Source organism: Pocillopora damicornis, chromosome 1 (assembly GCF_964200805.1).
Source record: "Pocillopora damicornis chromosome 1, jaPocDami1.2, whole genome shotgun sequence".
Taxonomy (NCBI): Eukaryota; Metazoa; Cnidaria; class Anthozoa; order Scleractinia; family Pocilloporidae; genus Pocillopora; species Pocillopora damicornis.
The window spans coordinates 33,093,744-33,121,582 of record NC_142670.1 but is presented as its reverse complement, the minus strand read 5'-3'; the positions used below and the strand labels follow the sequence as shown (position 1 = coordinate 33,121,582).

Below are 27,839 nucleotides of genomic sequence, written 5' to 3'. Positions count from 1 at the left end.
TATGAAACAGTTATTCCCTTGCTGTGAGTTAAAGTGTTTGATATCTTATTTTACCGCGGTTAGTAATTAAGTATTGCGATGAATATGAACATTGTACTTTCCATGGAATTTTTCGTCTCTGAAAACGACCAGTTCTAACGATCTGGAGGGAGTGGCACTGAACGTTTATCTTAAAGAATATTTAAATGACCTTCAAAAAAAATAACAAAGGAAAACAACAAAAACAAACAAAAAAAAGCAGTAAGAACTCTATGCTACTTTCAACTGTCAAAATGAAGTAAATTGGTGAGACACTATTGTAAAAAAACAAACTGCTTTATTTGTGAGCTAACGCGCTCGTCTGACTTCTTGTTAAATAACAATATTTACAACGCAATTTAAGAATTTCCAATTTTTACAACCATCGCATTCGAAAATCTTCAGTATTGTGACAAACTCTCTCTAAGCTCAGAGTCCGAGTGAGAGTTTATCGATGTGCTGTGGACATGAAACGTGCACTCGGTGAGTATTGACGTAACAGTTGTGTACTCTCGTGTAAGCGTCGGATCAAGTTAATTGAAATGTTTTATGTACAATTTGTTGGTTTGTTTCCTTTTCGTATACGGACTGGAAAGCCACTGAGATAACAGTCTGACACTGATTATACTTTGATCCTTCGACTCTCCTAAACCTTTGTCACTAATCACTTATAAAAAATATTATGTGACATCTTCCAAAAAACATTTACATTTTAAATTGATATTGTCTATAAAATATCATCATCACACCAACGGGATTTTTTTCAGCTCAATTAACTGTAAACTTTTCTACCCAAGCACGAAAGGGCCGCACTTAAATTACTTCACTGTCCTACGGTTCGTCATACGACAGTCTTAAGGTAATTGATTGTGAATCATTAATGATCATTAACAATATGAACGGGTGGGGGGAGGGGGAAGGGAATAAACTCTCAACAAAGTGAATAAAACTAAAAACAATGACCCTATCTACACCTAAACTTACATTATAAGCTAATTTGTTTATACTAAAAATGAAAATGTAAGTAAATGGAGCTTAATCGCGTTCTTTGGGGTCGTTTTGTTTGACTACTGAAAAATGGTGGACACGGTGGTGAAGCCTTTAAAATAAAAATGTGCGAAGGTGGACAGACATCGCAGAGACAAGACAACATAAATGCGGAGCACGAATGGCTCAGGACGGACACGAGTTGCACGTTGACGTCAGATGAATTTTCCTCTGCTATGCATACGAGTAAAAACTCTACACAGAATCTGCAGCTGGTCTTTTATCTTCTTCGTTGTCTTTCCCCGATTCTTTCTGATCTTTGCCATTTTGCTCGGTGGACGAGTCTTCTTTGGGCGTCTCCTCGTCATTCGTACTGTGATCGAGTGATTCTCTTGGATCTTGAGGGGTAGGGTCGTCTTTCTCTCCCTCAGGTGGTTCCTGTTCTGGGGGATCTTCCCGGGACGTTTCCTTTACAGAACTTTCTCCAGGCTCGTTCTGTTGCTCATTATCATTCTCCTTCGTTATATCATGTTCTCCAGCAGGGAATTCACCTGACGGTTGGTCAGCCTCCTCTTCAGGTGCAGCAGACTCTGGTTCCTCAGGATTCCCTTTGCCTGCCGCCTCCTCAACTTCAGGAGCAGAATGATCACTTTCTTCAAGTTCATCTCCACCTGGTTGTTGTTCTCCTTTGTCGTGGCTCTCTCCTTCTCCTTGTTCCGCGTGTATTTCACCCGACTCAGCTTGCTCCTCCTCGCCCTTTGGTTTTTCCTCCTCACCGTCTGTTTTGTCTTTCTCTTCCACGCCCTCATCTTTGTCTCCTTCGCCTCCTTTTTCGTCTTCCTCGTCTTCTCGTTTGTCTCCCTCACCTTCACGTTCTCGTTCATTCTCTCCTTCACGTTCCTGTGCACTCTCTTCGCGTTCATGTTTATCTTCTCCTTCGGCCACAACAGGTTGTTCATTACCATCTTCCTTCCGATGTGCATTATTCTTTCGTTCGTTTTCTCTTTCCGTCAGGAACTGCTTTACTTCATCAGATATTTCTTTTGATATCTGATTCATTGGCAGGAGCGTAAGGTCGACAACTGACTTATTGGCTTTTGCTGCTTCAAAAAGCTTTAGCGCTCCTTCGTCACCAATTTTGTTCCCCTCCATGTCAATGTAACTGAGGCTTTTACATCCTCGTATACCGTCAGCCAAGACAACAGCTTCCTCGTCACCTAAATTATTAAAGTCTAGAGAAATTGTTTCCAAAGTGCTGTTTGTGGTCAAGGCCTTGCTAATACTCTTCCAACCCTCCAAGTCAATGCTGTTACCGCTGATCGTTAGTATCGAGACCGTCTGGTTATGCTCGATCAGTTTGGCGATATGTTCGGCGCCATCTTGCGTGATGCCACAGTCTCCTATGTCCAGGTTCATAATTGCCGTGCCTGTGGTTTCTATAATAGCGTCGACTAGTATCCCAACTCCATCATCGTTTAACTTATTTCCATGTAACCTGAAACAGAGCAATGAATCCGATATTAGCGGATTTTCTCGCTGTAGTGAGAAGGATTCGAATTTGACATATCTTCGAGATCTATCTTAAAAAATAGGCGAGCTACTTTGCTGATACAACTGTACCAAAATGCTGATACAACGGTACCATAACATCTTTGATCAAAACGACACAAAGAATCTTACAAATAGACAGGATAAGTTCAAAATCAGTAGGTACTCACAATAGCATCTTAATTGAATTGTTCTCTCTGATAACTTCGGCCAAATTTTTCGCACCTTCTGGTCCGAAAGTATTCACACTTAGGTTCAGCATCTAAAAACAATCAAACAAACAAGCACACCAGTTAATATCATTCTATCTAAAACATTTACTCACTGCTGTGGGTGATAAATTGACGAACGCACCTTTAAATCGAGCCTATTCTTCAGAGAAGGAGTCAGTATTTCTAGCATATTGTCATCTAACGCAGCATTTCTGAGAATAATTGATCCAAGCTCCTCTCGTGAGTCGATGATACTTGCGAGCTCTTCAACCTGTGATGTAGGAAAAAAATAATTGATCCAAAAATCAAGGGATTACCCTTTTTTAAACAAATAATAAATACCCTGGAAAAAATTAATAACCTTGAAGTTCTAGGACTGGTTATCTAACAAAGTTTAACCGTTGTTTGACAAAACCGCGTTCTAAACTATCTTCAACTTAGCCGAACTTTTTATCTTAAAATTTATTTTTGTGAGCTGTGTCAAGAAGGCCGACAGTTAACAGGGGAAGGACACTTATGACATCAAATCGATCCCTCAAAGACAACACCAGACGCCCATTGCTTGTGTAAAACTGTGGTTTAGGTAGGATCTCGCCTAAATAACCGGCCTATACGGTTAGGTTCTTTTTTTTCAGAGGGCTTAGTTCAAAATGGTCATTAACCCTTTAACTCCTAAGATTTGGTCGTTAATTCTCCCCTCTACCTGCTACTCATTTCCTTGTTAATCGTTATAAGTATCTGGTGTACGATAAATATAACAACTTCCATCTGATAAGTTTGAGTTTCTCGTTACCTGTTTGCTGGATAATGTTTAGATATTTTGGGGAGAAGTCACAAGTTAATTACTTCTGGGAATTAAAGGGTCAAAACTGAATAAAAATGAAAATGTCAAAACACTCAAAGTCCTTCAATCGTGCCTTTACTGTACCTGTTCTTTGGAAAGTTCAACGCCAGCGATGTCAACATCCTCTTTCCCTTCCAGCAAAGAACGGACTGAACCCTGGTGCTTAGCACCAGGCTGCACGCCCACTGCCTTCAAAGCCTGATCCGGTAACTGACCAGATGAGACTAAGTCTGGATCACTTCCGGGATCTTGACCAGGTTCTGACTTCAGTTTCCCATTCTTTTTGGAATCTCGCTCTGGCGATAAACAAGAAACAAGAAACAGAGAGTTAACGGTGAAAAATTGAAAGGAAAAAAAAAAAAACAACAACAACAACATGCTGGCAGTGCTCTAAGATGCGACTGTTTTGTGAGTAGAAAACAAGTGAAATTTGGCGACCAAATATGCTAAGAAAGTCGCCAATTTGGCCACCTGCCTTTGACAGTAATGCAGCATGCTGGAACATTTTTATTACTAAATGTTTACGGCGTTAACTTAGAGTGAGATAAAAATTTGCATACATATTACTCAAAATTTCCTTGCTTTTTTACCTTATTCACTTGGTCGACTGACATTTTAATTTTAGCAACCTTTCCATTACTTTACATCTCCAAATGATGTTGGACTTGGCTCCCTACGTAGGCGCAAAGCACTGCACACTTCAAGGATCTTTCATTACATTTGATTACAGTACTTGTAGACAAACGACTACCGACAAGCTATTAGATTACAATTAGCTTGTCAATCATGTTGTTGATGTCTTATTGGTTATTGGTAAAACAGAGTACGATATCACTCTTTTCTAACCATTATACCTTGTTTTCCTTCATCCTCGCTGTCGCTGCTTTCACTACTGCTACTGCTACTACTACTGCTGCTGCTGCTGCTGCTGTCACTAAGCTCTGGAGACTTCACAGTATCATTCCTGTCAGGTTGGTCATCCTCTTGATGCTCCTGCTCAGCTGGGTTAGTGACTCCGTTCTCCCGTCCGTGATCCAGGGACTCAGGGACGTCCTCAGCCTCCTCGTCATCCTTCTCAGCAATACTTGTACTTGGACCCTGCTTGTTTGGCGTTTCTTCGTCGTCTGGTACTTCGTCTGGAGTCTAAAAAAATGAACATCGTACAATGTATTATCAGGGTTATCAAGGACGTCCTGGATAACGAGCTGCCCTCGAGAATCGATTTAGGACATTAAAGGAAATTTGTGAAGGATCATGCACTTGGCTTAACACACGACAAGCTAGTCGTTTCGCTGCCATACCTCTTCACCTTCCTCGCCTCTCTCTCCATCTTGGTCACCTTCAATAACAGTGACATCCTCATCAAACGAAACATTCTTGCTCTGTCTTCCTTCAGAGTCTGCTGGACTCGCTGGGCGTTCAGCATCCTGTCATCAACAAACAACAACAAAATGGGGTCAACGTTTAAAAGGCTAATCAAGAGGTGTGTTGGATCAGGTTTCCGCTGAGCGTCTGAAGGCCAAAATCAACGTTATTGCAACAACCAATCAACAAAGAGGTCAACATCCTCATAAGCCAATGAAAATTCAGAGTTTAAAGAAGCAAACTACTCGAGCGCGGGAAGAGCCCGGTGCGCAGCCGCGATGGTTTTAATTTTGCATCTGATTGGTTGAGAGTATGACGCGAGTTTTCTGAACCAATCACAGAACGAAGTAAAGCCAAGTCAAAACAATCCGCTCAATTCAAATTACTGTCTTAATATCCATTCTTATATTCATGCAAACATTACATCAACCGATTATCATAAGTCGATATTCATACCATCCGGAGGAAAATATCATCCAGTAGGACTACCTCAATGGGATTAGGATTAGTTCCCTTTTCACAGTAAGATATGTCGAAACAAAAGAATTTGACCTCAAAGGAAAATATAACCGTATATCCCTGGGAATTGTTTGTTAAATCACATAATCATTCTTGGAAAATATACCATTTATTCATGTCGTTGTAAAAATATCAAGCCGTCTGTATCCTTACTGAAGGCTAAAACATCTGAAACTCGGAAATTTGAATTTTTGATTGCAAAAAAGAATAAAAAAGAATCTATTCATTATAAAAAATGGGAAAACATGTTAGTGTAATTCAATAGATGAGTATCGGGTATTAACAGTTATAGACGCAGTTGTATATACAGTCGTTCTACCAAAAAAGGAATTTGATGTAGATTAGTATTTGTACAAATTAGGCTTATATTATTATATAACCACAACATAAATTAAATCTAGCCGACTGTGAATGTAATGTAATGTAGTATTTCGTAATTAGTGTTAGTGAGTAGCGTAAGCGTTAGTGTAATTAACTTTGTATTTGTTTGTATTACTCTAGTATTTCTGCTTTAAGTGAAAATAAAAAAAATGTTAAAAAAAAAAAAAAAAAAAAAAAAAAAAAAAAAAAAAAAACTTCGTCGTTTCGTTTTACAAACAAGGCAGCTATTGCTCAAATTCACCACCAAACAAAGCAAAAATTACAATTATGTATTAAAGTGATGATCAATCTCTCTGGCAGGCCACGACCATTTAGTACAAGACGCACTAAGTGTGCATGGAATCTTGTGCAGTAAGGATGCGCAATGCCATACCAAGGAATGAATTTAGGTTGGAGATGTTTCAAAACACCCTCCGAAACATTGATCATATATAACAGGGTTATCAATTTAGAAACCTCCCCATCATTACCGAAAAAATTAAAACAAAAGTAAAACGAACGAACAAACAAACAAACAAACAAACAGACAAACAAATTAACAAAACCCTTCCCTAGATTTATTTGTATATTAAATTATATCTATAAAATGGTTCTTTAATTTATTTTAAAAGAAAACACCGCTTTTAAGCTCTCAATATTTAGTCAGGTTTCACGCAAAACATTCCTCAGTTTGTTAAGATGATTCAAAATATCGCTCAGAATTGTATCACACCTTTCGCCAGACTTTATTATCATTTATTTGTGGGGACATTATTTTGTTTTAAACTTACTTGTAGTTAATATTATCAGTATTGTTATTTTCCATTCTCTTTCCATTTTCAAATTGTCGATTGTTTTCTTACAAAGAAAAAATAAAGTCATCCAGATTGCTAGACTCACCTCCCCGGAAACATAGCTGTATCGACATAACAGTTTGTATTAATTTATTGGGCTTATTAGAACAAGTAAGGAGCTTTTCCTTAATATAGTTTATTTCATTTAGATTTATTTTTGTTATAATTCTTTTATTCTTGTTTACTTTTGTTATTTAGATTTATTAATTCACTTTTCGCATTAGATCTACAGATTACTTATAGTTATTTTATTTCATTTTACTATTGCTATTATCGATATTATTATATTTACTATTAATATTATCATTATTACAATTACTACCTTTGTTGTCATCACTTTTATCATTATCATTATTATTATTATCATCATTACTGTTATTGGAATAACTATTTTCAACGTTTTCGAATGCACAATATTATTATTATTATTATTATTATTATTTATTTATTTATTTTTTTTTACCATTTGTTTTATCCGTTAGTAGTTGTCTGTAGTAGTAGTAGCTGTATTGTTTTCAGGGTATGCATCTATGATTACGAATTGTCTGTAATTAGTACTTTTTAAACGGGCCCGCCTAAACAAGCATAGGTTATCTGCGAGCCAGGAGAAAATTTACCCTGCTTCCTAAAGATGTTTATCTGAGATTGATTTATTCCTGTACACTACAATACACGGTTTCTGTAACACAAACAGATACGTTACAGAGGCTCTCGTGGTAAATGTACATGGCTTATTGTTTGTAAGTAGAGCAATTTTCGGCTGTGTGTCGGAAGCAGGGACCGCGCAGAAAGTTTTCGAGTGGGGGGGCTAAAGAAGACTGCGTGAAGGAAATGTTTTTGTTAAATTATTTTTTGTTTAATTTCTTTCTATTCTTGCAAAAAAGTGGGGGGGGGGGGGGGGGGGCTAAAGCCCCCCCAGCCCCTCCCTCTGCGGGGTCCCTGGGATGTACTGAAATCTGGGATGTAATTACATGGTTTACCTTCCATCACGCTGTGATTAGTTTAGAAAATTCGCGTCACTCTCTTGGCCAATCAGCTGCAGAACAAATCTGCACTTTGACATATACATGCTCCCGCAGTTTGCTTCTTTGCCTTTGAGTTCTTTTGAGCTCCTTGAAATATTTTGTTTGTTCTGATTAGCCTACCTGATTACTTAGGTTTTTGGTTTCGGGACGCACAAGTCGAGGAGATTTCGGCAAGTGGTTTCTTCTGTTAATGTTTAGCACTTACGTGATTGTTTTCCTTATCTGTTTCATCCTCAATCTCTTCAGCATCATCCTCTTCTTTTCCAGTGTCAGTTGCCTGTTTTTCCTCCGTTTCATCTTGAATATCATCTTCAGGTTCATCATCTTCTTTTTCACTGTCTTCATCCTCTTCACCTTCGCTTTCAGACTTGCTTTTCTTTTTCTCTCCATCCGACTCGAAGTCTTCATTATACTCCTCGTCATCTTTACCATCTTTATCATCTTTTTCATCTTTATCAGTATCTTGTTTCGCGTCACTTTCTTCCTTGTTGTCTTCTTCCTTATCCGGGGATTCTTCGAACTCATCATCCTCATATTTATCAGCTCCTGATTCTTCACCTTCGCCACCACCTTCATCTGTCACCAAAAAAAAAACCATTATTGTCAATACAGGACGTTCACATTACTTAATAACCTGTTCCAGGCGCTCAGTTTACAACGCAAAGCACGATAGCAAACGGCGCGATAGTAGCAGAGGAATGAAAAAATGAGAGAGATTTGGGTCGGATCGGGTCGCGTAAAGAATTTAAGACCCAAACTCCCCTTCATACGCGACCCGACCCGAGTCTCCCATTTTTCTCGTTCCGCTGGAGCTATTTCGCTCCGTTTTACTAAATGACTACTTAGTGAAAAGGGAGCAAGGCTCGTTCCGAGAGACTCAATCAACATTGTCTTCAAAATATTTACTGGATTCTCCGGCCGCTGGAGATAGCATTCGCGCAATGTAACAATAGGTAGAATTTTTAAAGATTTTATTTTTTATAAATCAAAATGTCACGGTAAAAGGCGGCGTTCTCCGATCACAAGCAGTGTTTCTCACAAAAGATTGCCCCTTTCTTGCACTGTATATAATTACAAAAATCATTTCCAGTTGTCAATCAACTAATTTGGTTTGTCACACAATTGAAACACGTTAGGCCCAGTCCCCGACACAAAAAAGGAAACTATTTCTTTCCTTGATGTCTTACCTGGATTATTTTCTTTAGTGTTCTCCTCATCTTCAACTGTCAATTCTTCTTTATCCTTAGCGTTATTCTCATCACGAGGGGTCTGGGTACTACTGTCTACCATTTCACCTTCGTCTGTCAATTAGAAAAAAAAAAAAACCAGAGGTGAATATTAAAGTAGAACTTCTTTGAAAAACCGTAGGATTATTCCGCAACAGCCACTGAGCCGACTGAAATTTAGTAAGAAAAACTGTTTCGATATCGTCACTAAGGTGATGGCCAAAACAGCTGCAACTTCGTCGATTCTAATCAACATCTATTTTCCACTGGCAGTATGAGAACGCACGCAATATTTGTGCTCTCAAGTTTTTTGACCAAATGCATGATGTGTGGCATTCTCTAATCAATAAGGCATCTCTCAAGGCTAGCCTACATGTGTAGTCTGAATAAATAATGGATGATGATAATAATAATAATAATAAAAAAAAACCTTGAACTTAAAAAGAAATATTTTCATCTTAAAAAAAAAAAAAAAAAATGTTATTGCTTTGACACGTGAATGCCCGTTATAAGATCAGCAAAATATCAACCTTACACCGGTCAATGCATGTAGCACAAGCTTCACTTCCATGTAACTGTTTAAATGATAGAGATTCCTGTGGTGAAATTGTATGGAAGCACCTTCAAACTCATTCAAAACGGTCATTTATTTGCCTTACAATGTAACTGGTTCGTCTCCTTACATATTTCTCTTTCAAATAAAAGTACCCCGCGAAGTAACATTTGAAGCCGTAAATTAACCACGGCTCTAGGCCAACCTTTTGGTTATCTGCTGCATTGTTTTTAAACACTATCAATAAAAAACAACAACAACAAAACCTTAAACGTTCATTGTCATATAAATTGTCGAAAGCCCGTTTAACTCCATAAATCCTAAAAAAAATCCGGACTCTTGCCTCTAGCCCTACCTGAATACCGTTTGATTTACTTACAAGATATTATTTCAACAAAGCCTCTTGTTGGAAATACTTTTATCGTGAAGGCACGTGTATCTGTGTTTAATACAGGGAAGATCAAAAATCAAATACGCTTTTCGATGGAGCGTCGTTAAACTAAAACCAAAGTCATCACAACGGTCAATCGAAAGAAAGGGAAATATGTGTTAAGGCCGATAACTCAATTTAAAAACGGCCATACTGCCTTAAGCGCGGGAAAACGCGGGTGATATAGTCATAATTGGTCTCAGTCTTACATCTGATTGGTTGAGAGACTGGCGCAAGTTTCTGGACCAGTCACAGAGCAAAGTAAAGCAAAACCAATGTAATCCCGCATTACTTTGGACATTAAATTGAAAATTGCTCTTAATTGTAAATTACTTATATGATTTTGCATGCCACGTAAGAGCTTTCGTTTAGAGGATGACTTTTCAATTTGTTCCTTACAGGCTTTGCCAAAGAGAGATTAGCACATCCGCTGTTTGAAATGTAATATAAAAGTTAATTCAAAATTCATCCTTCTTCAGTAAGATAACAGATAGATAAAAGAATTACATTTAACAAGTAATAACGATGCCATCGTTTGAATTATAGGCTGACTTTTTTAAAGTTCTCATACAAGAGCTTATTTTACCTTACTTTTCATCTACAAATAACTTTAATCTATCAATAATAATTTAAACCTCTTAGCGCAATCGAATTTCTTAGTTTACTTTACAATCGCGCCTATTAGACATGGTCTGCCTAGATGCAACATGGAAAGTTCACTAAAATGCGCAGAAAGATAACAACTGGTACACGTAAATCAAGGAAGATCAAGCTGCATGTGTATCAAAAAATGAGAGGCTACATGTCAAGCGCTTTGTCCAACGCCATCGTTAAGCGTGAGAGCATAACACTGTTTCCCTGAACATGCGCATCGATATCCTCGATAAGCTCTTCGAAAGTCTCGATAGTTGATCTTCGCTTCTCTATCCTCAATTCTCGGTCCCCGACTCCAGATTCTCGAATCTCGATCTTCGATCCGTGATTCTCGATCCTTGATTCCCGAAGGTTTTGGGATCGAGAATCGAGTTTCGAGTCGAGACTGTCATCAACGTACTTATGAGCGGACTACCGTATACCAGAGAGAAATAAATTACATCTAGGGTAAAACACTTCCTTAGCTAAATGACAATACAATCATGCTAACTTTTTTACCTTTTTCCTCGTCTCCATCCACTTGATCACCATCTGATTCAGGTTTTAGCTTAGTTATTATCACATCAAATGTCTCTCCTTGTTCTTCCTCTTCCTGATCATTAGCTGTCTGCAAATTGAGAAACAGTCATACAGTATATGCCCCAGATTCACACAAAGCAATAATAAAAGTAACAGAAAAACAAGAAAAAACTAAATTTACCTCAGTCATAAAAGTTTTAGATCTGTCGGCTTCATCATAAGACTTATGTTTCTTGGAATATCTGTGAGCTGATGCAACTTGACATCTGTAAAGCCAAAAATAATTACAAATTTACAACTGCCACTTTAACACCACACACAAACATATTCAATAAAATCCTTCCTCATATTGCAAGTATTTTATTTGGGAAAGAGAAAATATTTCACAACATGCAGTAACTGATGGCTAGTTTATTTATCTAATTATGTGATAGTTATGATTAGTTGGTAACAGGACTTCCTACTGTTCAATTCCGTCTGTAATCAATTACTCGTACTTAATAGCGGAGCTCGCAGAGCGTAGCCCCATAATTATACAAAATAGTAGTAACCCATCAAGACGAAAAAAATTGGATGTACGACCGTACGACCGTACAAGGTGCTACTTTTAACATGCGTGGTCAACTGTACCGTGGGCACGCTAACGCCATGGCTTTGTCCAGTAGTCCAGTGTTCAGTGCACTGGGCCCCGCGTCGGACGACCCGGGTAATCTACTCCTGGCCGGGGCAGCTCCACTTTTAGGCTAGGCTAAATCTATATATTAAGTCGGATTCCCGTTTCGCAGTTATCCAATTGTTAATTACGAGTGCGACTACAGACTGAATTGAACACCACTCAGTCCCATTACCATTACTAATAATAAAAGACAGAGTCAGAGCCAGAGAGAAGTGTATGCATGTAAACATTCACTATCGAAAGTTTACCTGTAACAGGGTGCAGCTCCCTCAACAACAACAAACTGAAAATGACCATTTCTACCACCCAAGACATGACCAGGTTTGTGTTTGTATTCACAACAACAGCTGAGTCGAATATCTTGCATACCATCAATGTAAAATGTCAAACCAAAGGGGGAACCCCTGTGACGCCGTGAGATGAAGGTAAAAATCGCTGGAAAAAGGAAAAAACGAAAGCATAAAAATATGCATTCAAACAGGAAAGAAATGAAATTGGGAGAAACTCATAGGTAAAAGTAATTCTTGTAAAGATTTTAAAATTAGGAGTATAAGACACCAGAAAAAAACAAAAACAAAAAAACAAAAAAAAAAAGACCTGAATACACTGGAATAACTGTGAGACAATTGATGAGGCAAGCTGGTTGACAACGATACAATTTCCATGAAGAAGTTCCATTTCAAAACTTTTATTCATAATGGTAATTGAATTGAGTGGAGTGCTATTTAGGCTGAAATCACAAGTGTGATTTCAGACCAAAATTGCATGACACTAGGTTCAGTTACCACTTTATTACATCCATTTTCAAATCACCCAAATAAAGGACTTGGTCAGGTCAAATATTTTATTGATGCAGTACTGAGCCGGTCTGAAATTAAATTCATCCATTTTTGGGGGGGAAAAAGTAAGACTTTTGTGAGCAAAAGTTGCAAAATTTGCCACATGATACTCTTTGTCTCTCATTTTCCTGCAATTTGGTCGGTTACTTTAAACAAGCCTTGAAATCTGATTGGTTGTTTTGTTTATAATGTAGCCCCCTCATTGGCTGGGAAAAAGATGCAATTTAGAGCAAAAAATGGTGCGATTCATGGATAAATTGCATCGATTAGAGCCAATCAGATTACAGGGACCACCAATGATTTCAAAATGGGTGTAGTAAAAAAATGTCATCTTTCACTGACAGTATACAGGTGTAATGTCATGACAAAAAAAAAAAGGCAAAAAAACAACAACAACACAAAAACAAGCAAAAAGGATATTAATAGAAGTTCTTGTTTAGGGTGTGACACCTCTCAAGATATTCACATACCTAAGGAACAAGTAATACTGCTTCTAACACAACTTACTGTTTGGAGGCAACAGTTCTCTGAAAACACACAAAGTGCTTCCTCCACAGTGCTGCTGCAGAACCATTACTTCCGATAATCTGTCTTCTGGAAACATGCTGTTGGTGAGCACCAGACTGGGACCAACAAACTTCATTGTCACTTCTGCCAAGGATTGAAGCTAAACAAAGAAACACACACCTGTTAGGTTACATGTAGGTGTCTTTTTCTTTCTGACAGGGCTGCTAACCCTTCAACTCCTTGAAGTGATCAACATGAAACTTTTCCCTATAATATCCTTACATTATCCAACAAACAGCTAATGATAATATTCAAACTTATCAGGTAGAAGTTGTTGTCTTGATCTAACACCAAAATTCTCATAAGTTATTCAAAAAGTATGTGTAGCAGCTAAAGGGGAGGACTACCAATCAGATCTCGGGAGTTAAAGGGTTAAAATATTCATTCCTTATCGAAAGGAAAATGCATACATGGATCTCCCCAGTCAGCTAACAGTCAGAGATGTATCATTCCATAACTTTACTTCATGTGTCTTCAGTGGTATACCCATTCAAAGAAGTAATTTTTGTGGGTTAAAATTTGATTACAATTATATGGCATTGACAGGTACATCATATTTCCATGAATGCTACTTTTGTCTCACTAAACATTTGAAGATGAAGAAACAAAGTTGTGAAGAGAAAAAAAAAGACAAAGGCAAAAGAGCCCATGGCCACTCCACAACTTGCTAAAAAAATTAAACCTCCACCGATTTGAAATTTTTTAAACCAGAAAAAAAATGGCTTGAAACATTAGAATGCATTTCAATACCTGTACTCTGCGGGCAACTGCTGGTTCAGTTCTAGCCAAGAAATGATACTACAAAAGGGTGATAAATTAAAAGTACAATGATCATAACTATGTAGTATTAATTGCAAATAGAACACAAACTTAGGGTTAATTACAAGTTGTTAATTCTTCCACTCATATATGTGGCATTCAATACTGTCACTTTTCATCATGTGAATTATGTCACATAACTTTCCCATATCTATATATTTGTTGAAGTAAATTATGCTGTGTGTGTAATTCATGATTAAAGGACTGTCTCTGTTTTCAAGATGTTCTTCTTTTCTAGAACACAACAAACAATTTTGGTAATGGCAAGGTAATATCAATCATCACCATTTGCTTTCTGACATACCCTTTGAAGCTTTACGCCTCTCCTTGTAGAGCCAGCAGTCCTGGAACGCCGTGGTGTTCCTGTCGGGGGAGGTGCTGGGGCTGGGTAAGTGGCAGGATATGCTCTGGTGTATGGAGATGGACCAAGTTCCTCTGTCTCATCTTTGAGATAGCCATTCATGGTGGATGGATTTGAATCAACCTTGCAACAAACAAAACCAAATTGTAAGCACATCATTCGGTTCCATTATATAAGAAATATCTTAATTAGACAGTTTGGAGTAGGTTAAATCTATTTTGTATTTAATTTTTTTTCCAAAGTACATTGTGCTTCTATAAACACAGCTCACTTGATCTCTGTGTCATAGAAACAAGATGTATTTGAAATAATAATAATAACAATAATAATAATCAACTTTATATTTCAAGGGTGGCACTTGACAGTATAAAATTCTGATATACTCATGGCCCTCAAAAACAAATTAAAAATAAACACAAACACATATAAATAATGAAGTGATTAAGCCAAGGTAATTGAACAATTAAAATGAGAATTATCTATTAAGGATTAATAAAAAATATATGAGAATCAAATAGAATAGCCTATTGCAAGCTATAGTTAAGTGATGAACATCTTTATAGGACTCCAAAAAAAATACTTATCTAAAGACTTCTTTAAAATTTCTAAACTTGAGCTACTCTTAATTTCATTGGGAAGTGAATTCCAAAACCTAGTAGCTGATATTTGAAATACAGGATATCTCTCACTAATTTGACTTGCAAAACTTTACAGAAACAATTTACCTGATGGTATGATTTCACCCTACATGCAGATCTCAACATTAAATTAGGCATGTGAAAAAAACCCATTCTGCAAAATTTGCATACATCTGTTTTAAAACTGCTGGGCAATTGATAACTATGATATCAGCCATGAAAAATGCCATGTCCCCTATCATTTCTTATCAGACTTATACCAAGATTTTAAATTATGGATCATTCTGTACATGCGTCAAATGGATCATGTGGAAAAAATGGACTGATTAAGTGCATGCATCACATGATGAAAATTGTAATTATTTTGTCCAGTGCTATAAAACTGTAAATCTAAAACTCAAAAGATTCTCTATCAAGACTGTTACCCTGTAGTATATTTTCTGGGTATCATTGTCATAATATATCTCCGAAGGTTTCAGATCTCCTTGGTCCTCTTCATCACCACCTGTCATTGTAGCTGGTGCTGTGGAAGGCCTGTCTCTCAGTTGTGCCTTAGCCATTTGCCGAGCTGTTCGCTCTCGAGGAGAAAGAAGAGGAAGAATATCCTCATCACCTTTTCTATTTCTTCCTTCCTACAAATGAAAAAACAAATTAATAAATTATAACAGGTCTTGGGATTTTCATTGAGAAATTTAAAACTTTTTTCAAGAAACTTAGTATCATTTATAATTCATTTTGAAAAATTGTAGCTCAAAAGGATTAATAGGTAACCAAGTGATTGGCAATAAAAACTGCTGAAGGCAAAAGAAGGCATCAACATAAGAACATTTAATCATAAAATTCATTTCTGAAGACACTTTCGCTTTATTGCTGAGTATCTTGATCAATAAGGTATAGATTAACCCTTCAACTCTTATGATCTGATTGTTAATTCTCCCCTCTAGATACTGCACTCTTTCTTGCAAATCATTTGCAGGAATAATAATTATTGGTGTTAAATCAAGACAATGAGTTCTACTTGATATGTCTAAATGCATCCTCTCATGACCAGTTTGCTGGATAATGCATGGATACTATACTATACTATAGGAAGAAGTTACAAGTTTTAAAATCATCTCTGGGAATTAACATGAAAAGGCATGTCCTAATATTTGATGCATTTGACAGTGTTTTTCAGAATGCAGACACAAATTGATAGAGGGAAGACTTTGTGATTATTATGTTCATCAATAACTATTCCCAAAGTTGGATTTTTAGATGAATACATATATGAACAAGTAGAACAATTGTGTCAAAATAGTAGCCCATCCTAAAAAAATTAGTTGTTACTTTACATTAAATTAAATATTGATTAACTTCCTACAGTGACTGTAGCTTTAAGTTGTATTTAGCTTTGCTTTCTGTCAACGCTCTATGCACATTTCTATGAATTTGTAAAAAGCTTATTTTAATTAATTTCTTTTTAAGGAGCTACTGAGAAAACAGATAATCTTTTTTTAATCAACCATTTGGCAAGCTCTAATCTCAACCTTTTTTTAATGAACTCAGAAAAAAATTTAAGTTTACAGTATGTTACTATTTTAGAGAGCCTCTCACCTTTGACTTAGTTTCCACTGTCTTTTAAAGCAAAGAAGAAGAAGAAGCACATAGTGAAGGAGTAAGAGAATAGGATTGGAAAAAGATTTAACTTTATCTTAAGACAAATGCAATAAGAGTACAGAATCAAGCAAGGTTTAGAGATATTGTGGTAATTGGTTTTATGAAAGTGAAATGTGATCATCGCAGTGAATTTTCCAATTTAAGCAATTGGAAAGAAGAAGCCTGAAAAAAATCAGGGCTTCAACGGGATTCGAACCCGTGACCTCCGCGATACCGGTGCGATGCTCTACCAACTGAGCTATGAAGCCACACATTGGGAGCGAGGTCAATTTATTGAGTTCATATCTTCCCGTGCAGTGAAATGATGTGAAGTTTATATGAAATAATTCATATTTGAAATACAAATAGTACAAATATGAATTATTTCATATAAACTTCACATCATTTCACTGCACGGGAAGATATGAACTCAATAAATTGACCTCGCTCCCAATGTGTGGCTTCATAGCTCAGTTGGTAGAGCATCGCACCGGTATCGCGGAGGTCACGGGTTCGAATCCCGTTGAAGCCCTGATTTTTTTCAGGCTTCTTCTTTCCAATTGCTTAAATTGGAAAATTCACTGCGATGATCACATTTCACTTTCATCTACAACCGCAGTTAACAAATATGAATTATTTCATATAAACTTCACATCATTTCACTGCACGGGAAGATATGAACTCAATAAATTGACCTCGCTCCCAATGTGTGGCTTCATAGCTCAGTTGGTAGAGCATCGCACCGGTATCGCGGAGGTCACGGGTTCGAATCCCGTTGAAGCCCTGATTTTTTTCAGGCTTCTTCTTTCCAATTGCTTAAATTGGAAAATTCACTGCGATGATCACATTTCACTTTCATCTACAACCGCAGTACAAATATGAATTATTTCATATAAACTTCACAATTGGTTTTATGTTGCTTAACAAGTATAGATAAATTAGTATATTAATTCATGTCAAACATATCACCATGATAGTATACTCAGAACTATAATCATAGTATGTGATTATGATTCTGAGATGTTTTAATCAAAACCAACAAATTAAAGCACTATTTGACAAGACATGATCCAAGTAGCACTCTACAAAGTTCAACCTTTACTAAAAAGACTTTATTAAAGGTACTAGTTCTTCAACTTGAGGTGATTTTCAAATTCCAAATGCAAAAAAACCAGGAATGCATTTTATGATCACAAAAAAATTAAAAGAACAGTTATTCAACCAAGTGGAAGTGAATAGGCCAGGGTTATATTTACCTTGCTACTTTGCAGCTCGATAAATATGTACCACTTTCACTGACACTAAGGTGAATTATTGCAATTCAGAATATACCACACAGATATATCAAAACATGTCAGTTTATTTCTTTCAATATACTAAAAGATGGTTGGGAATTAAACTCATGATGTGCAATTTTGTCTCATGGGCTGCTAAGAGGTGAATAGTACTTGTTATTCACTTCTGAACTCGCCAATCAGCATATGTGAAAATCACTTTTCACTTGTGTGGTATACACTAAGAATAATATTATACTTTTGAAAAAATGTGAATGAGCAATTCATTTCCTTAAAATCAAAACATTTGGCATGCCCTTTTTAATATCATATATCAATTTTTTTTTTAATATATGCTTTTTTTTTTTTAATTTATTTTTGCAAATTCTTCATCATAATCACCTTCACTCTTCTGACCAACTCAACTTTGTATATTTCATCCAGTCTCTTTCTTATCTCATACTGACGAACCCTCTGCAAAATGAAAAAAAAGTATAACATTCAACATATACAATAAAGTAAAAACCCTTCACACTCATTGCAACCTAAAAATACTTTAGCTGAAACCAAATCATTTCTTCTCCTTTGCAAACACCTAAGTTAAACTAGCAATCAGAAGAAAAAACAAAAACTAGATATATCTTATCTACCAATTGCTTACTTACTATCCACAAATTATCTTATGTCACCTTGCCTGCAGTGCGGGTGTCTTTAATTTGGGCAAGTCAACTTTATAAGCTTGCAATCATTTATCCAGCCAGCCAATTGCTTGATTTGGAGTTGGAGTGGACATTGGGGGAGGGAAAGGGCAATTTTCTTCACTCTCCCACCCCTCTCCTTATTTTTAGCCATTGACTGCCCCCTTGGTACAAATTTATTTCTCTCCCCAGCCTTCCACTGCAAGATGCTGGCCATAATTTTTGTTTAGAGAATACTGAGCACTTGCTCGCCAAACTTATGTCTGCTCTGTTAAGGCTACATGTCACCCCACTGACTGTTTCATGACTATCATTGGGAAACAGGAATGTTTACCTCCATATCCAATGTCTTGTGCACGATAGCAGTTGCTAGGAGATCACGCACATGTTTCCTGTGTTCCTTCTTGGCCATGTTAAGTCTGTATGTCTTCTCATCAATTATCTTCCCCTTTCTGGTTACCTAATGGTACAGAAACACAAGATTATAATATATAAGGAGTCATATATATAGCAAAAAAAAAAAAAGGGTCGTGAGGTACTCTATATAAACATGCCCCATCCACAACTTCATTTAGAGAATTAGCACCATACAAGTCAGAAGGTATTAGGGACTGTACTTTAAAACCAAGTGACCCACGTAGGCAGTCTGGGCTTATCCCAGTTCTTTTTACCCTTTAACTCCCATGAGTGACCAAGACATAATTTCTCCTTACAATATCAATACAGTATCAAGCAAACAAGTAATGAGAATAAAGAAGAATATCAGTTAGGGGATTATTAGTTGATCCAATAACAAATTCTCCAAACTAACATTTAAAAAAAAAACTATATGGCAGACAGTAAGGAGAATTACTAGTGAGATTTTAGGAGCGAAATGGTTAAGCATGAAGTAACTAGGAGTATCACCACTCTCCCTAGCCAGCTTAACAAATGGGATAAGCCAGTCCATTGCACTAGTAACACAAGGAGAAATGTTATTATTGTCAGTCCTGTAAGTATAATAAATTGAAGGTTGTTTGTAATAGCTAGTTCAAACATTCAAAAAAAATATACAAAAAGTAAGTTTTAACTATCATTGTACAAAAAAAGATAAAATTTAAAGTATGTGTTAACTGACTCTACTGCAACAAACTTTAAAGTTCTCTTTAAGCCTGTGAAAAAAAAAAAGAAAAAAAAGAAAAAAAAAAAAGGAAACTGATCAATTGGTTTTTTTGGTTCTTACCAGTCCTGATTTTTGCAAGTGTTTCTTCATACGAGAGTTTGAAAAATATCCAGCCAGATGCTTGTCTTGCAAGCTGTTATAGGCAGCTAAAGGACTGGAAATGAAAACATCACACTATCAAGATCATTTCATTTAATGAACTATACAATTTGTTGACTGAGGTAAGATGTCATTCCTTCTTAAATCTCAACTTTCTATTCCCTTTTTTTAAATTTATTTAATTTTTGTTGAAATCATTTACAGCCTAACATCAGAATGTAAAATATCCACACTATTTGTTATACCTTCCTATAGTTCTTCCAAAGAAAGTCCAACTAACTTTTAAAAGCTTCTTAAGTTCACATTCATTTCGTTTATTCTAACTTATGACCTTTAATTTGTTTTGGGTGATTACTGTTTGGAGAAATTAGATGCTTAATGAGGTTTAAGGTTTAATAACTAAACCATTGTCAGTAACTTCTAAGAGGGCTGAGTGACCATGTTTAACAAAATTTGACATTCTTGGGGTCCTTTTCTCTCTCTCACCCCTTTTTCTTGTTTTTGTTTTTTAACAGTTCACCCTCTGGAATACAAATTACAATGAAGGAGGAGGGTGGAAATTTCTAGAACAATTCTTTCAGATAATATGATTGTGCACATGAAGAGGTTCAAATTTTTGCCAGTTTAAGATTTTTGAAATCCGGCCATATATCTGTGTTTTCTTTTATTGCAGATCATTGTTAAAAGTTAAAATCAAACTGATTTGACAAATTCTAACCAAATGACAACATTGATATTATCATACTATACCAAAACAACAATAGGGATTTAGCAATAATAATAAATAAAGATCAACACAGTGCATAATGTACAAAAAAGTGAGTTTAGGGATTAATTTTCAATTCATGTACTCAATAGCTGAACCCAAAATTAGTGGTATGCAAACATTATTGTGAAATTTGATCCATTTAGTCTTGTGTATAGATTCAACTTGAAATAAATATGGCTTAAAATTATGTCCCAACATGCAGGGAAAGCAAAACTCCTCACTCAAATCAAAATAACTATGCAGCTGACTTGTGAATCTGACTAACATTTCATAAGGAGAAATAAATGTTACTTGAACTCAGGAAAGATCAATTAAAATATTCCTTGAGGAAATTATGTCTTAAAATTATGTCCCAACATGCAGGGTAAGCAAAACTTGTCATTCACAAATCAAAATAAATACTCAACGGACTTGTGAATCTGACTAACATTTATTTCATAGCATGAAATAAACGCTACTTGATACTTTTTTTTTCAATTTTAGTGAGCACAGGAAACATCAATTAAAATATTTCCTTGAGGAAACTACAAGTTTTTGACAATAACGTAAACCATCTTGCAATGTTATAAGCAGAAAATTGCAAGTGAACATTGACTAATGATCAGATTGGTGAAATACTACACAAACAATTAGACAATTAAAATGGATGGAAGATTATAAAAGTTTTCATAACACCCTTGGCCTATACACACCGCATACCCTACGGCTCTTCACTGTGGCTCTATTAAGTGTGTTAGTTACATTCAAAGTTTGAGCATTAATTGCAAAATATACCACACCATTACATGAGTGAGCAATTAAGCGCATATATGCATTTGCAATAACAGGTATAGAAATTTGCCCACCAACAGTTTTAAAATCACCTCATTATATTATTCCGCAGCTGGAAGACTAAATGTGTTTTCTTTAGTTAGTTGAGAGAACTTCATTCGGCAAGGAAGATTCAGGAATTGATTGCAAAACACGCGTTTAAAAACAATGCCCTCAAAATTCATTTGGTGGCAACGACGATTTCTGTGATCGAAAGGATCACCAAGTTGCTATCAGTTAATCCATGATTTGCTTACGTTCGGTTATTACTCGACAGAAGCAAGAGCACATTGTAATCAAGACAAGCGGTGAATCATGAAAAGTCGTAACCTTAAACTTCACGCTGCAAAAGCAGTGCGTTTAACCAACATGTTTTAAAAGACCTCAAGAAACTACGATCCTCGTCCGAGCAACAAAATTCAAGAATCACATCTGTGTAACTTTCTTTTTCATTATCCACCAAAAAACCCTGCTGTTATCAATAGATAATCCCCGTCAATCTCGGCCTACAATCTCAACTAATTCTACAAGTATTCGATTTCACAGCAACCCGAACTCGCTTCTCTGTCAAACAACACAGATGAGGTTGATCTTGACAAAACGAAAGAAAACTTAAATTTTTTCTACAAAATATAATTATACCAGGATGTAGAGGCTTTCATAAACTCACCCTGGATCTGCGTGACTCATGATTGCCGAGTAGGTTCTTTAACACAACCTTGTAATCAGAGAACTTAGTCAGCGATGATCGGTTCGGAAATGGCGTCGTTTTCACGCGTTTTCTTTCCTTTCCCGCGCTACCTTCCTCTTTGTCAACTCAGAGAAATTTTACGATCCATCGAAGTAGAAGTGGAAGCCATAGAGACCACAGTGTTTATATAGTATCCTATTCAAAAAGTAGAGCTTGCGGTAAGCGATACCTACTCTAAGATAAATTCAATGCAGCCCGGTTGCTAAGGAGCGTTTGTGTCGCTAACACACAGGTGACGTCACTTCTCTCCAGGTCCCTGTGTGTGTGCTCAGCGGCCGAGTGTTCCCCAGTATCCCTCTAATGTTAGTTGATACACGTTCAGGTAAGACTCCTTGATACTTATAAGGTAATTAATAAATGTGATGTTTTAAAAATCTGCTCTACACGAAACGGCGGTGGAATGAGAAACCACACTGCAAAATGACGGTGAAAGAATTAAGTTCTACATTTCATTTCAACTTCTAAAAAGCCATTGGCAAGATATAACGGGGAGATGGAGAGACCAAGCAAGAAATATAACGGAGGAGAAACTTGTAGTTATTTGGAGAAGGAAAGAAAACAAATTGAAAATAAAAGGAAATTCAAACTTAAATAATGAGAACGTTCCTTTGGGCTTCAAAACTTGATGGATAAAGTCATCTGCCTTTTCCAAATAAAGCCATAATCCTCTTACTTGATCCGCTTTCGTTTCGTTTAACATGTGTGTATGTGTTCCTAGCCTTCTAGCCGGCGTAATTTTGCCAAGCAAGTACTCAAAAGTTTCTTGCTTAAATTATAGCTGGCATCTGTGATTGATTTTCACCACGGCAGAAGTGACAGCAGAAACGAAGGAAGAGTGGGATGGGGTGAGAAGGTATTAGAGGAGCCCCTTGAATAAAACGCCTAGAGATCATGTAGGTGGTGTTGGAAGTGTTTTAGAGTCCTACAATTGCGGGATTAATTTCAACTAAAAAAATTGATGCTATTAGTTTGAGATTTCCATCAAACAAGAGCAAAAGTGATTGTTTCAACTGCTTTAATCTGAGATGGTTTTCAAGTAACTGGTTAGTCAAACAGTCCGAATCCCATGTCATCATCACTTTCTTCTTCCTCTTCTTCCTCTTTCTTCTCCTCTTTGGCCTCCTCAGCAGGAGCAGCAGCAGCAGCTGCATCCGCGGCAGGTGCCAAAGATGCAAATGCATCTGGATTCTCCAGGAAAGCTTTGAGCTAAACAAAAACAAACCAAAATAAATACCGTCTTTGCTCATGCCACCCTTGAAAAAATGCTGCCCTCAGTCAAATGCTGCAAAACTACCTGCAATTCCCTCGCACTTAAATAAATGCAACACCAATGCAGCATTTTCTTAGGAATATAAGAAAATAAAACATCCCAAACTGTACGATGTGGTTGTGTATAAACTTCTTAAAAATCAATAAGAAATCGACAAAAAATGCAAAAATTATACTAGAAGAAATTTATATCTTACAATACTTACAAATAATTTGCCTTTACTAAGTGACATATGAAATATAATTTGATAAAAAGGCCACAATTGAATAAATTCAGCAACTAAACTGAATTTAAGGCTACAACCCTGCAACCTTGGACAAGGATCATTTGCACTTGCACAAAAATATTTAGACTGAATAACGACCAAAAACAGTTGTGCACATTTATTTTGAAATCACAGAGTTCTAGAAATTTTTACCTGCTCAACTTGTGGGAATGTGATCTCAGTTTCCACAGCAACAGCAGCAATATTCTGAGGGGGAAAACAAGGAAGAAAACACACATGATAATGCAGTTTTCAGAATATCCTTTTGGTTTCTGAAGTTTAATCAACTGACTAAAATTGGTGTTAATACAATATTAAAATGAATGATCATAATAAATTACATTATTACACCTGATCACTGTCATAGGTTAAGCCAGAAGAAAACTACTTTAAAACCCTCTGCTCTCTGTTCAACTCTTTATTGGATTTTTCTCAATGATTCTAATGAGGGTTCCAAGCTCAGCTTTCTTTAAAAGTCCCCCTTTCAGCCTATTGCAACACCGATCAGGAGAGCTGCAGCTTGGATCCCGCACCATTAAGGTGTCATTGATCACCTGTGATAACCTGGCTCATGATTCATTAATTTTGTAGAAAACTTACCTTGAAGCCATTGATGATTGAATGTGGAACAGATGCTACTGTTGGGTAGCCAATTTCAAGTGAAACTGATGCAACATTCACAATACCCTGAAAAGTAATAAAATTTTGATTTACACAAAATCAATTTTAAATCTTGTAAATTTTAAATCATTATATGTGTGACTTGTGTGACATCTTTTTCTGATTTCCTGGTGGGACATACCTCAACAAAACGAGACAAGATATCTTCAGAAGTAATATCCAGCACATCAGGTGCGAAACAAGCTCCACCTTCATACACTGAAAAAAAAAAATCATAAATAACATCACAAGTCAATGCAAAAAGAGCTGTTAATGAGTAATAACTTATTCTACTCTTCTCAAAAATGGGAACTGGCTGCTTCACAAATATTTCTTTGGATAGTAATTCAATATTTTATCAACCAAAGAGTGAAAGCAACATGCTTAGAGATGCAGACTAGTGGGAAGTTTCGGCTAAAAAGCGGCCATTGATGACTACTCAACAACACATTTTTCCATTGAAATAACTCATAGTATATTATCATGTCCATTGCATCATTTGCACATAAATTTATTTTTTAAGGCTGCCAGATTGGAGCACTCGCTATTGAAGAAATCAACCATGCATGACTGTTAAAAATATATATGTTTTCTGAAATATTAATATTACTTGTAAAATATCTCTTTTGAGACAGATCATTGAACGTGAAGCAGGCAACAAAGATGAGATTTCTTTTTGTATGTGTTTAGGGAAGTTCACAAAGGCTCTCAGATAGTTTCTAAGTTTCATTTGTATAATTGTAGTGTACTTGGAAATCTGAGGATTAACTAAGAAGTCTTTATATATAAATTGTACCCCTACCTTGCTGGATGACAAGACCATACGAGAATGGAGAGATCTTCAACATGTTCAACAGGGTGGACTCTGATGCTCCCACTTTTTCACTCTTCTTGATCAGATGTACATCATTCTAAACATAACAGACAGCAGAAACATTTCAGTGTTAGAGCAAACCAATACCTTCCACTTCTCTTAAAATGGAAAATATTTCGATCCTTGATACATGACCCAATGTAAGTTTTGGAATGAAAGAGTTTAACAAACAAAAAAATTGGAATGTTCATGCCTAGTGTATCAATGCATGAACCTACAGCTCAATTTGGGTTCTGAAACTATAATGAAAGAGTGTACATGCTATCAACAGGTGCAGGATTAAGAGGAAGAGAGTTAACTCTAAAAAATATAAATAAATACCCTAATAATAATAATAATAATAATAATAATAATAACAATAATAATAATATTTACAGATGGATATAGAACAAAAACGAATCGTGCTTTATGTACAGGAATAAATGTTAACTCCAACGAACCTGCACAGCTTAAACAAAATAAGGGTTCACAGATAAAATCACCAGAATAAAAAGCAACAATTGAGAATTCAAAATTTCAAATACTTATGAACAATAAATAGTCAAAAAGTCAATATTTACAAAGAGAATAATAATAATAAAAAAGGAACATCTAAAAGGATGCAAGTCTAAAATTCAATGAAAGTAGGATATTTGTTGTTTGGATGTCACACAGGACTCTCTTAGTGGTCCTTGAGCCTTTTGAGAAAGATGTTTTTGCTCTAATCCACTGGATGGTCTTCACAATATTAATAATAATAACAAAACAAACAGAGATTACTGACCAAGATTTCAATGGTTCCTCTGGCAATCTTGGTTGGAATGGCCAACGCCTGGAAAAATGATGTCTTCTCAGGACCCAGGCCAGTATTTCCCTTTGGAACAAACACATCCAGAGGGGCAATTGCACCAGCTTTAGCTGGGGCTGCCACTTTGTTTGCCAGGATAAGATCTCGCACATCTGTGAGCTCTTCCTTGGTGAAGACGAAGCCTACATTACCTTTGATGTGAGGGATCAACCTACATGGCACAAATGCAACAGAATGTTAATATCACAGTAGTATGATCACCATCATAATCTGGGAAAATGCAACAGAAATTTTCATACTATTTTTGAAAGATCAACACTGTAGCTAGTGAAAATGGCTTATCAAAACAACTTGGTATGCTTTAAAATAAGATTCATGAAGGTTTAAAAGGATGCAAACCAGCCATGTGAAATGTCATATTACTGTTAAAATCAGTTTAACAGAGTGTTACTTAAGATGTACCCCCTGTGCTTGTCTAACTTTTCAAGAAACCCTAGGAGAGAAACAAAATACATTGTTCCTCAGAGAACTTGTGACCTGCTTTGATGAGACTATCTCATGTTGCTCTTACTTTTCCAAGGCAGGATTGTTTTCCAAGTGTCCCCGGATGGCCTTCCTTATCATAGTGTTCTTGCCCATGAGAATTTCAGCTCTACCACGCAGAGACTGACGGATCTGCTGCATCTGTTTGGACCCTACATTGTCCACACCAACCAGAAACATCTTAGGAAATTCATCCATATATTGCTGTTGAGAAAAGTGCATTTACAATTATTAAGCAAGCTGTTCAAGTCTTTTCCTCAATAAGGGCTTTACACCAGTTTTTCACTTAATTCCCACACAAAATTAAATTTACCTCTTGAAAAGTAAAAGAAAGCAACATTAACCACAAAACTCATGTGATCCTGTAGGTAATTTCTTACCATGACAGAAAGCAATTTTCTTATTTACAGGGTCTAGGGCAAAATGTTTGAAAATCAAATGAGTCAAAAACTACAAAACATGGACATGAATTAGAGTTTTCTTTACATCCTGCATTCTAACATTCTTTGACACATTCAAAGTCTATGTTTTATAACCAAGACAAATTTCTATGAACTCCCTGAATGGTGATCATAACCAATACAATTTTCAAAACTGGGTGCATTAGCTGCTTTATTTTCTCGAATCATTCTGTATAGTTGTAATTAAACAGTGTAATTGTACAGGTAGCAGTTACTGAAACTTACAATTAGCCTCATAAAATAATTTGTCTTCCATGTTGCCTTGTCTTCCCTAACCATTTTGCTTGGTGAAGGATTGCGCAGAACAGCGTTTAAAGACTAGATCTAGTTTGGAAACAAAGTGAAATGAAGAAATTATGATTAATAACATGGTCAGCCTACTGTAATATATTAATAATTATTGGTATCACGTTAAAATACTGTGTACAAAGAAGAAAAAAAAGCAGGTTGCCACTTTTCTCTTCAGGGCTACTTATCACAACTTTTGGGTGGTATTACCATGAAATTAGAGTTAATCTACTTTTCTTCCCATCATAATTCGTTTATAGATGTAACATAAAAGCAATAGGCTTGATTTGAATGGCTTCGTGGAATTATCAGCCAACTTGGGATTTCGAAGGAACACTTGAGAAGATTGTTACCAGTACTAATACTACTCCTGACTCCCTTGACAGATTGTGATTCAAGTGATCGAACCTTTCCTCTAACCAACTAATGTATCACATGCATTTGTCACGCTATACAAAAGCCATGAAAATGCTGTC

At 36.3% G+C, this 27,839-nt stretch overlaps 2 protein-coding genes across 5 annotated transcripts; both read right to left on the bottom strand.

Moving 5' to 3' along the window:
- Positions 1-296: 296 nt before the first annotated feature.
- On the bottom strand, positions 297-22,434 carry LOC113679483 (uncharacterized). 4 transcript variants are annotated; one of them, XM_089189497.1, is made up of 21 exons: positions 22,135-22,433; positions 19,847-19,940; positions 18,959-19,084; positions 18,329-18,400; positions 16,611-16,631; positions 15,440-15,646; positions 14,320-14,499; positions 13,947-13,994; positions 13,137-13,296; positions 12,039-12,225; positions 11,296-11,380; positions 11,094-11,202; positions 9,891-9,950; positions 8,920-9,033; positions 7,938-8,308; positions 4,911-5,036; positions 4,464-4,752; positions 3,694-3,905; positions 2,908-3,036; positions 2,724-2,815; positions 297-2,500 (listed from the first exon to the last, which is right to left on the bottom strand). In XM_089189497.1, exons 1-21 carry the CDS (start codon positions 22,152-22,154, stop codon positions 1,261-1,263), a joined length of 3,942 nt encoding a protein of 1,313 aa, XP_089045623.1. In that variant the 5' UTR covers positions 22,155-22,433; the 3' UTR covers positions 297-1,260. The 4 variants fall into 4 exon arrangements, with proteins under 4 accessions (XP_089045623.1, XP_089045635.1, XP_089045632.1 ...); XM_089189509.1 differs by lacking the exon at positions 9,891-9,950; XM_089189506.1 differs by lacking the exon at positions 16,611-16,631.
- A 779-nt stretch (positions 22,435-23,213) lies between these two features.
- Positions 23,214-27,391, bottom strand: LOC113679486 (large ribosomal subunit protein uL10). Its single transcript, XM_027196445.2, has 8 exons — positions 27,301-27,391; positions 26,643-26,818; positions 26,048-26,282; positions 25,213-25,321; positions 24,553-24,629; positions 24,351-24,437; positions 23,904-23,957; positions 23,214-23,421 (listed from the first exon to the last, which is right to left on the bottom strand). Exons 1-8 carry the CDS (start codon positions 27,352-27,354, stop codon positions 23,260-23,262), a joined length of 954 nt encoding a protein of 317 aa, XP_027052246.2. The 5' UTR covers positions 27,355-27,391; the 3' UTR covers positions 23,214-23,259.
- Positions 27,392-27,839: the final 448 nt, after the last annotated feature.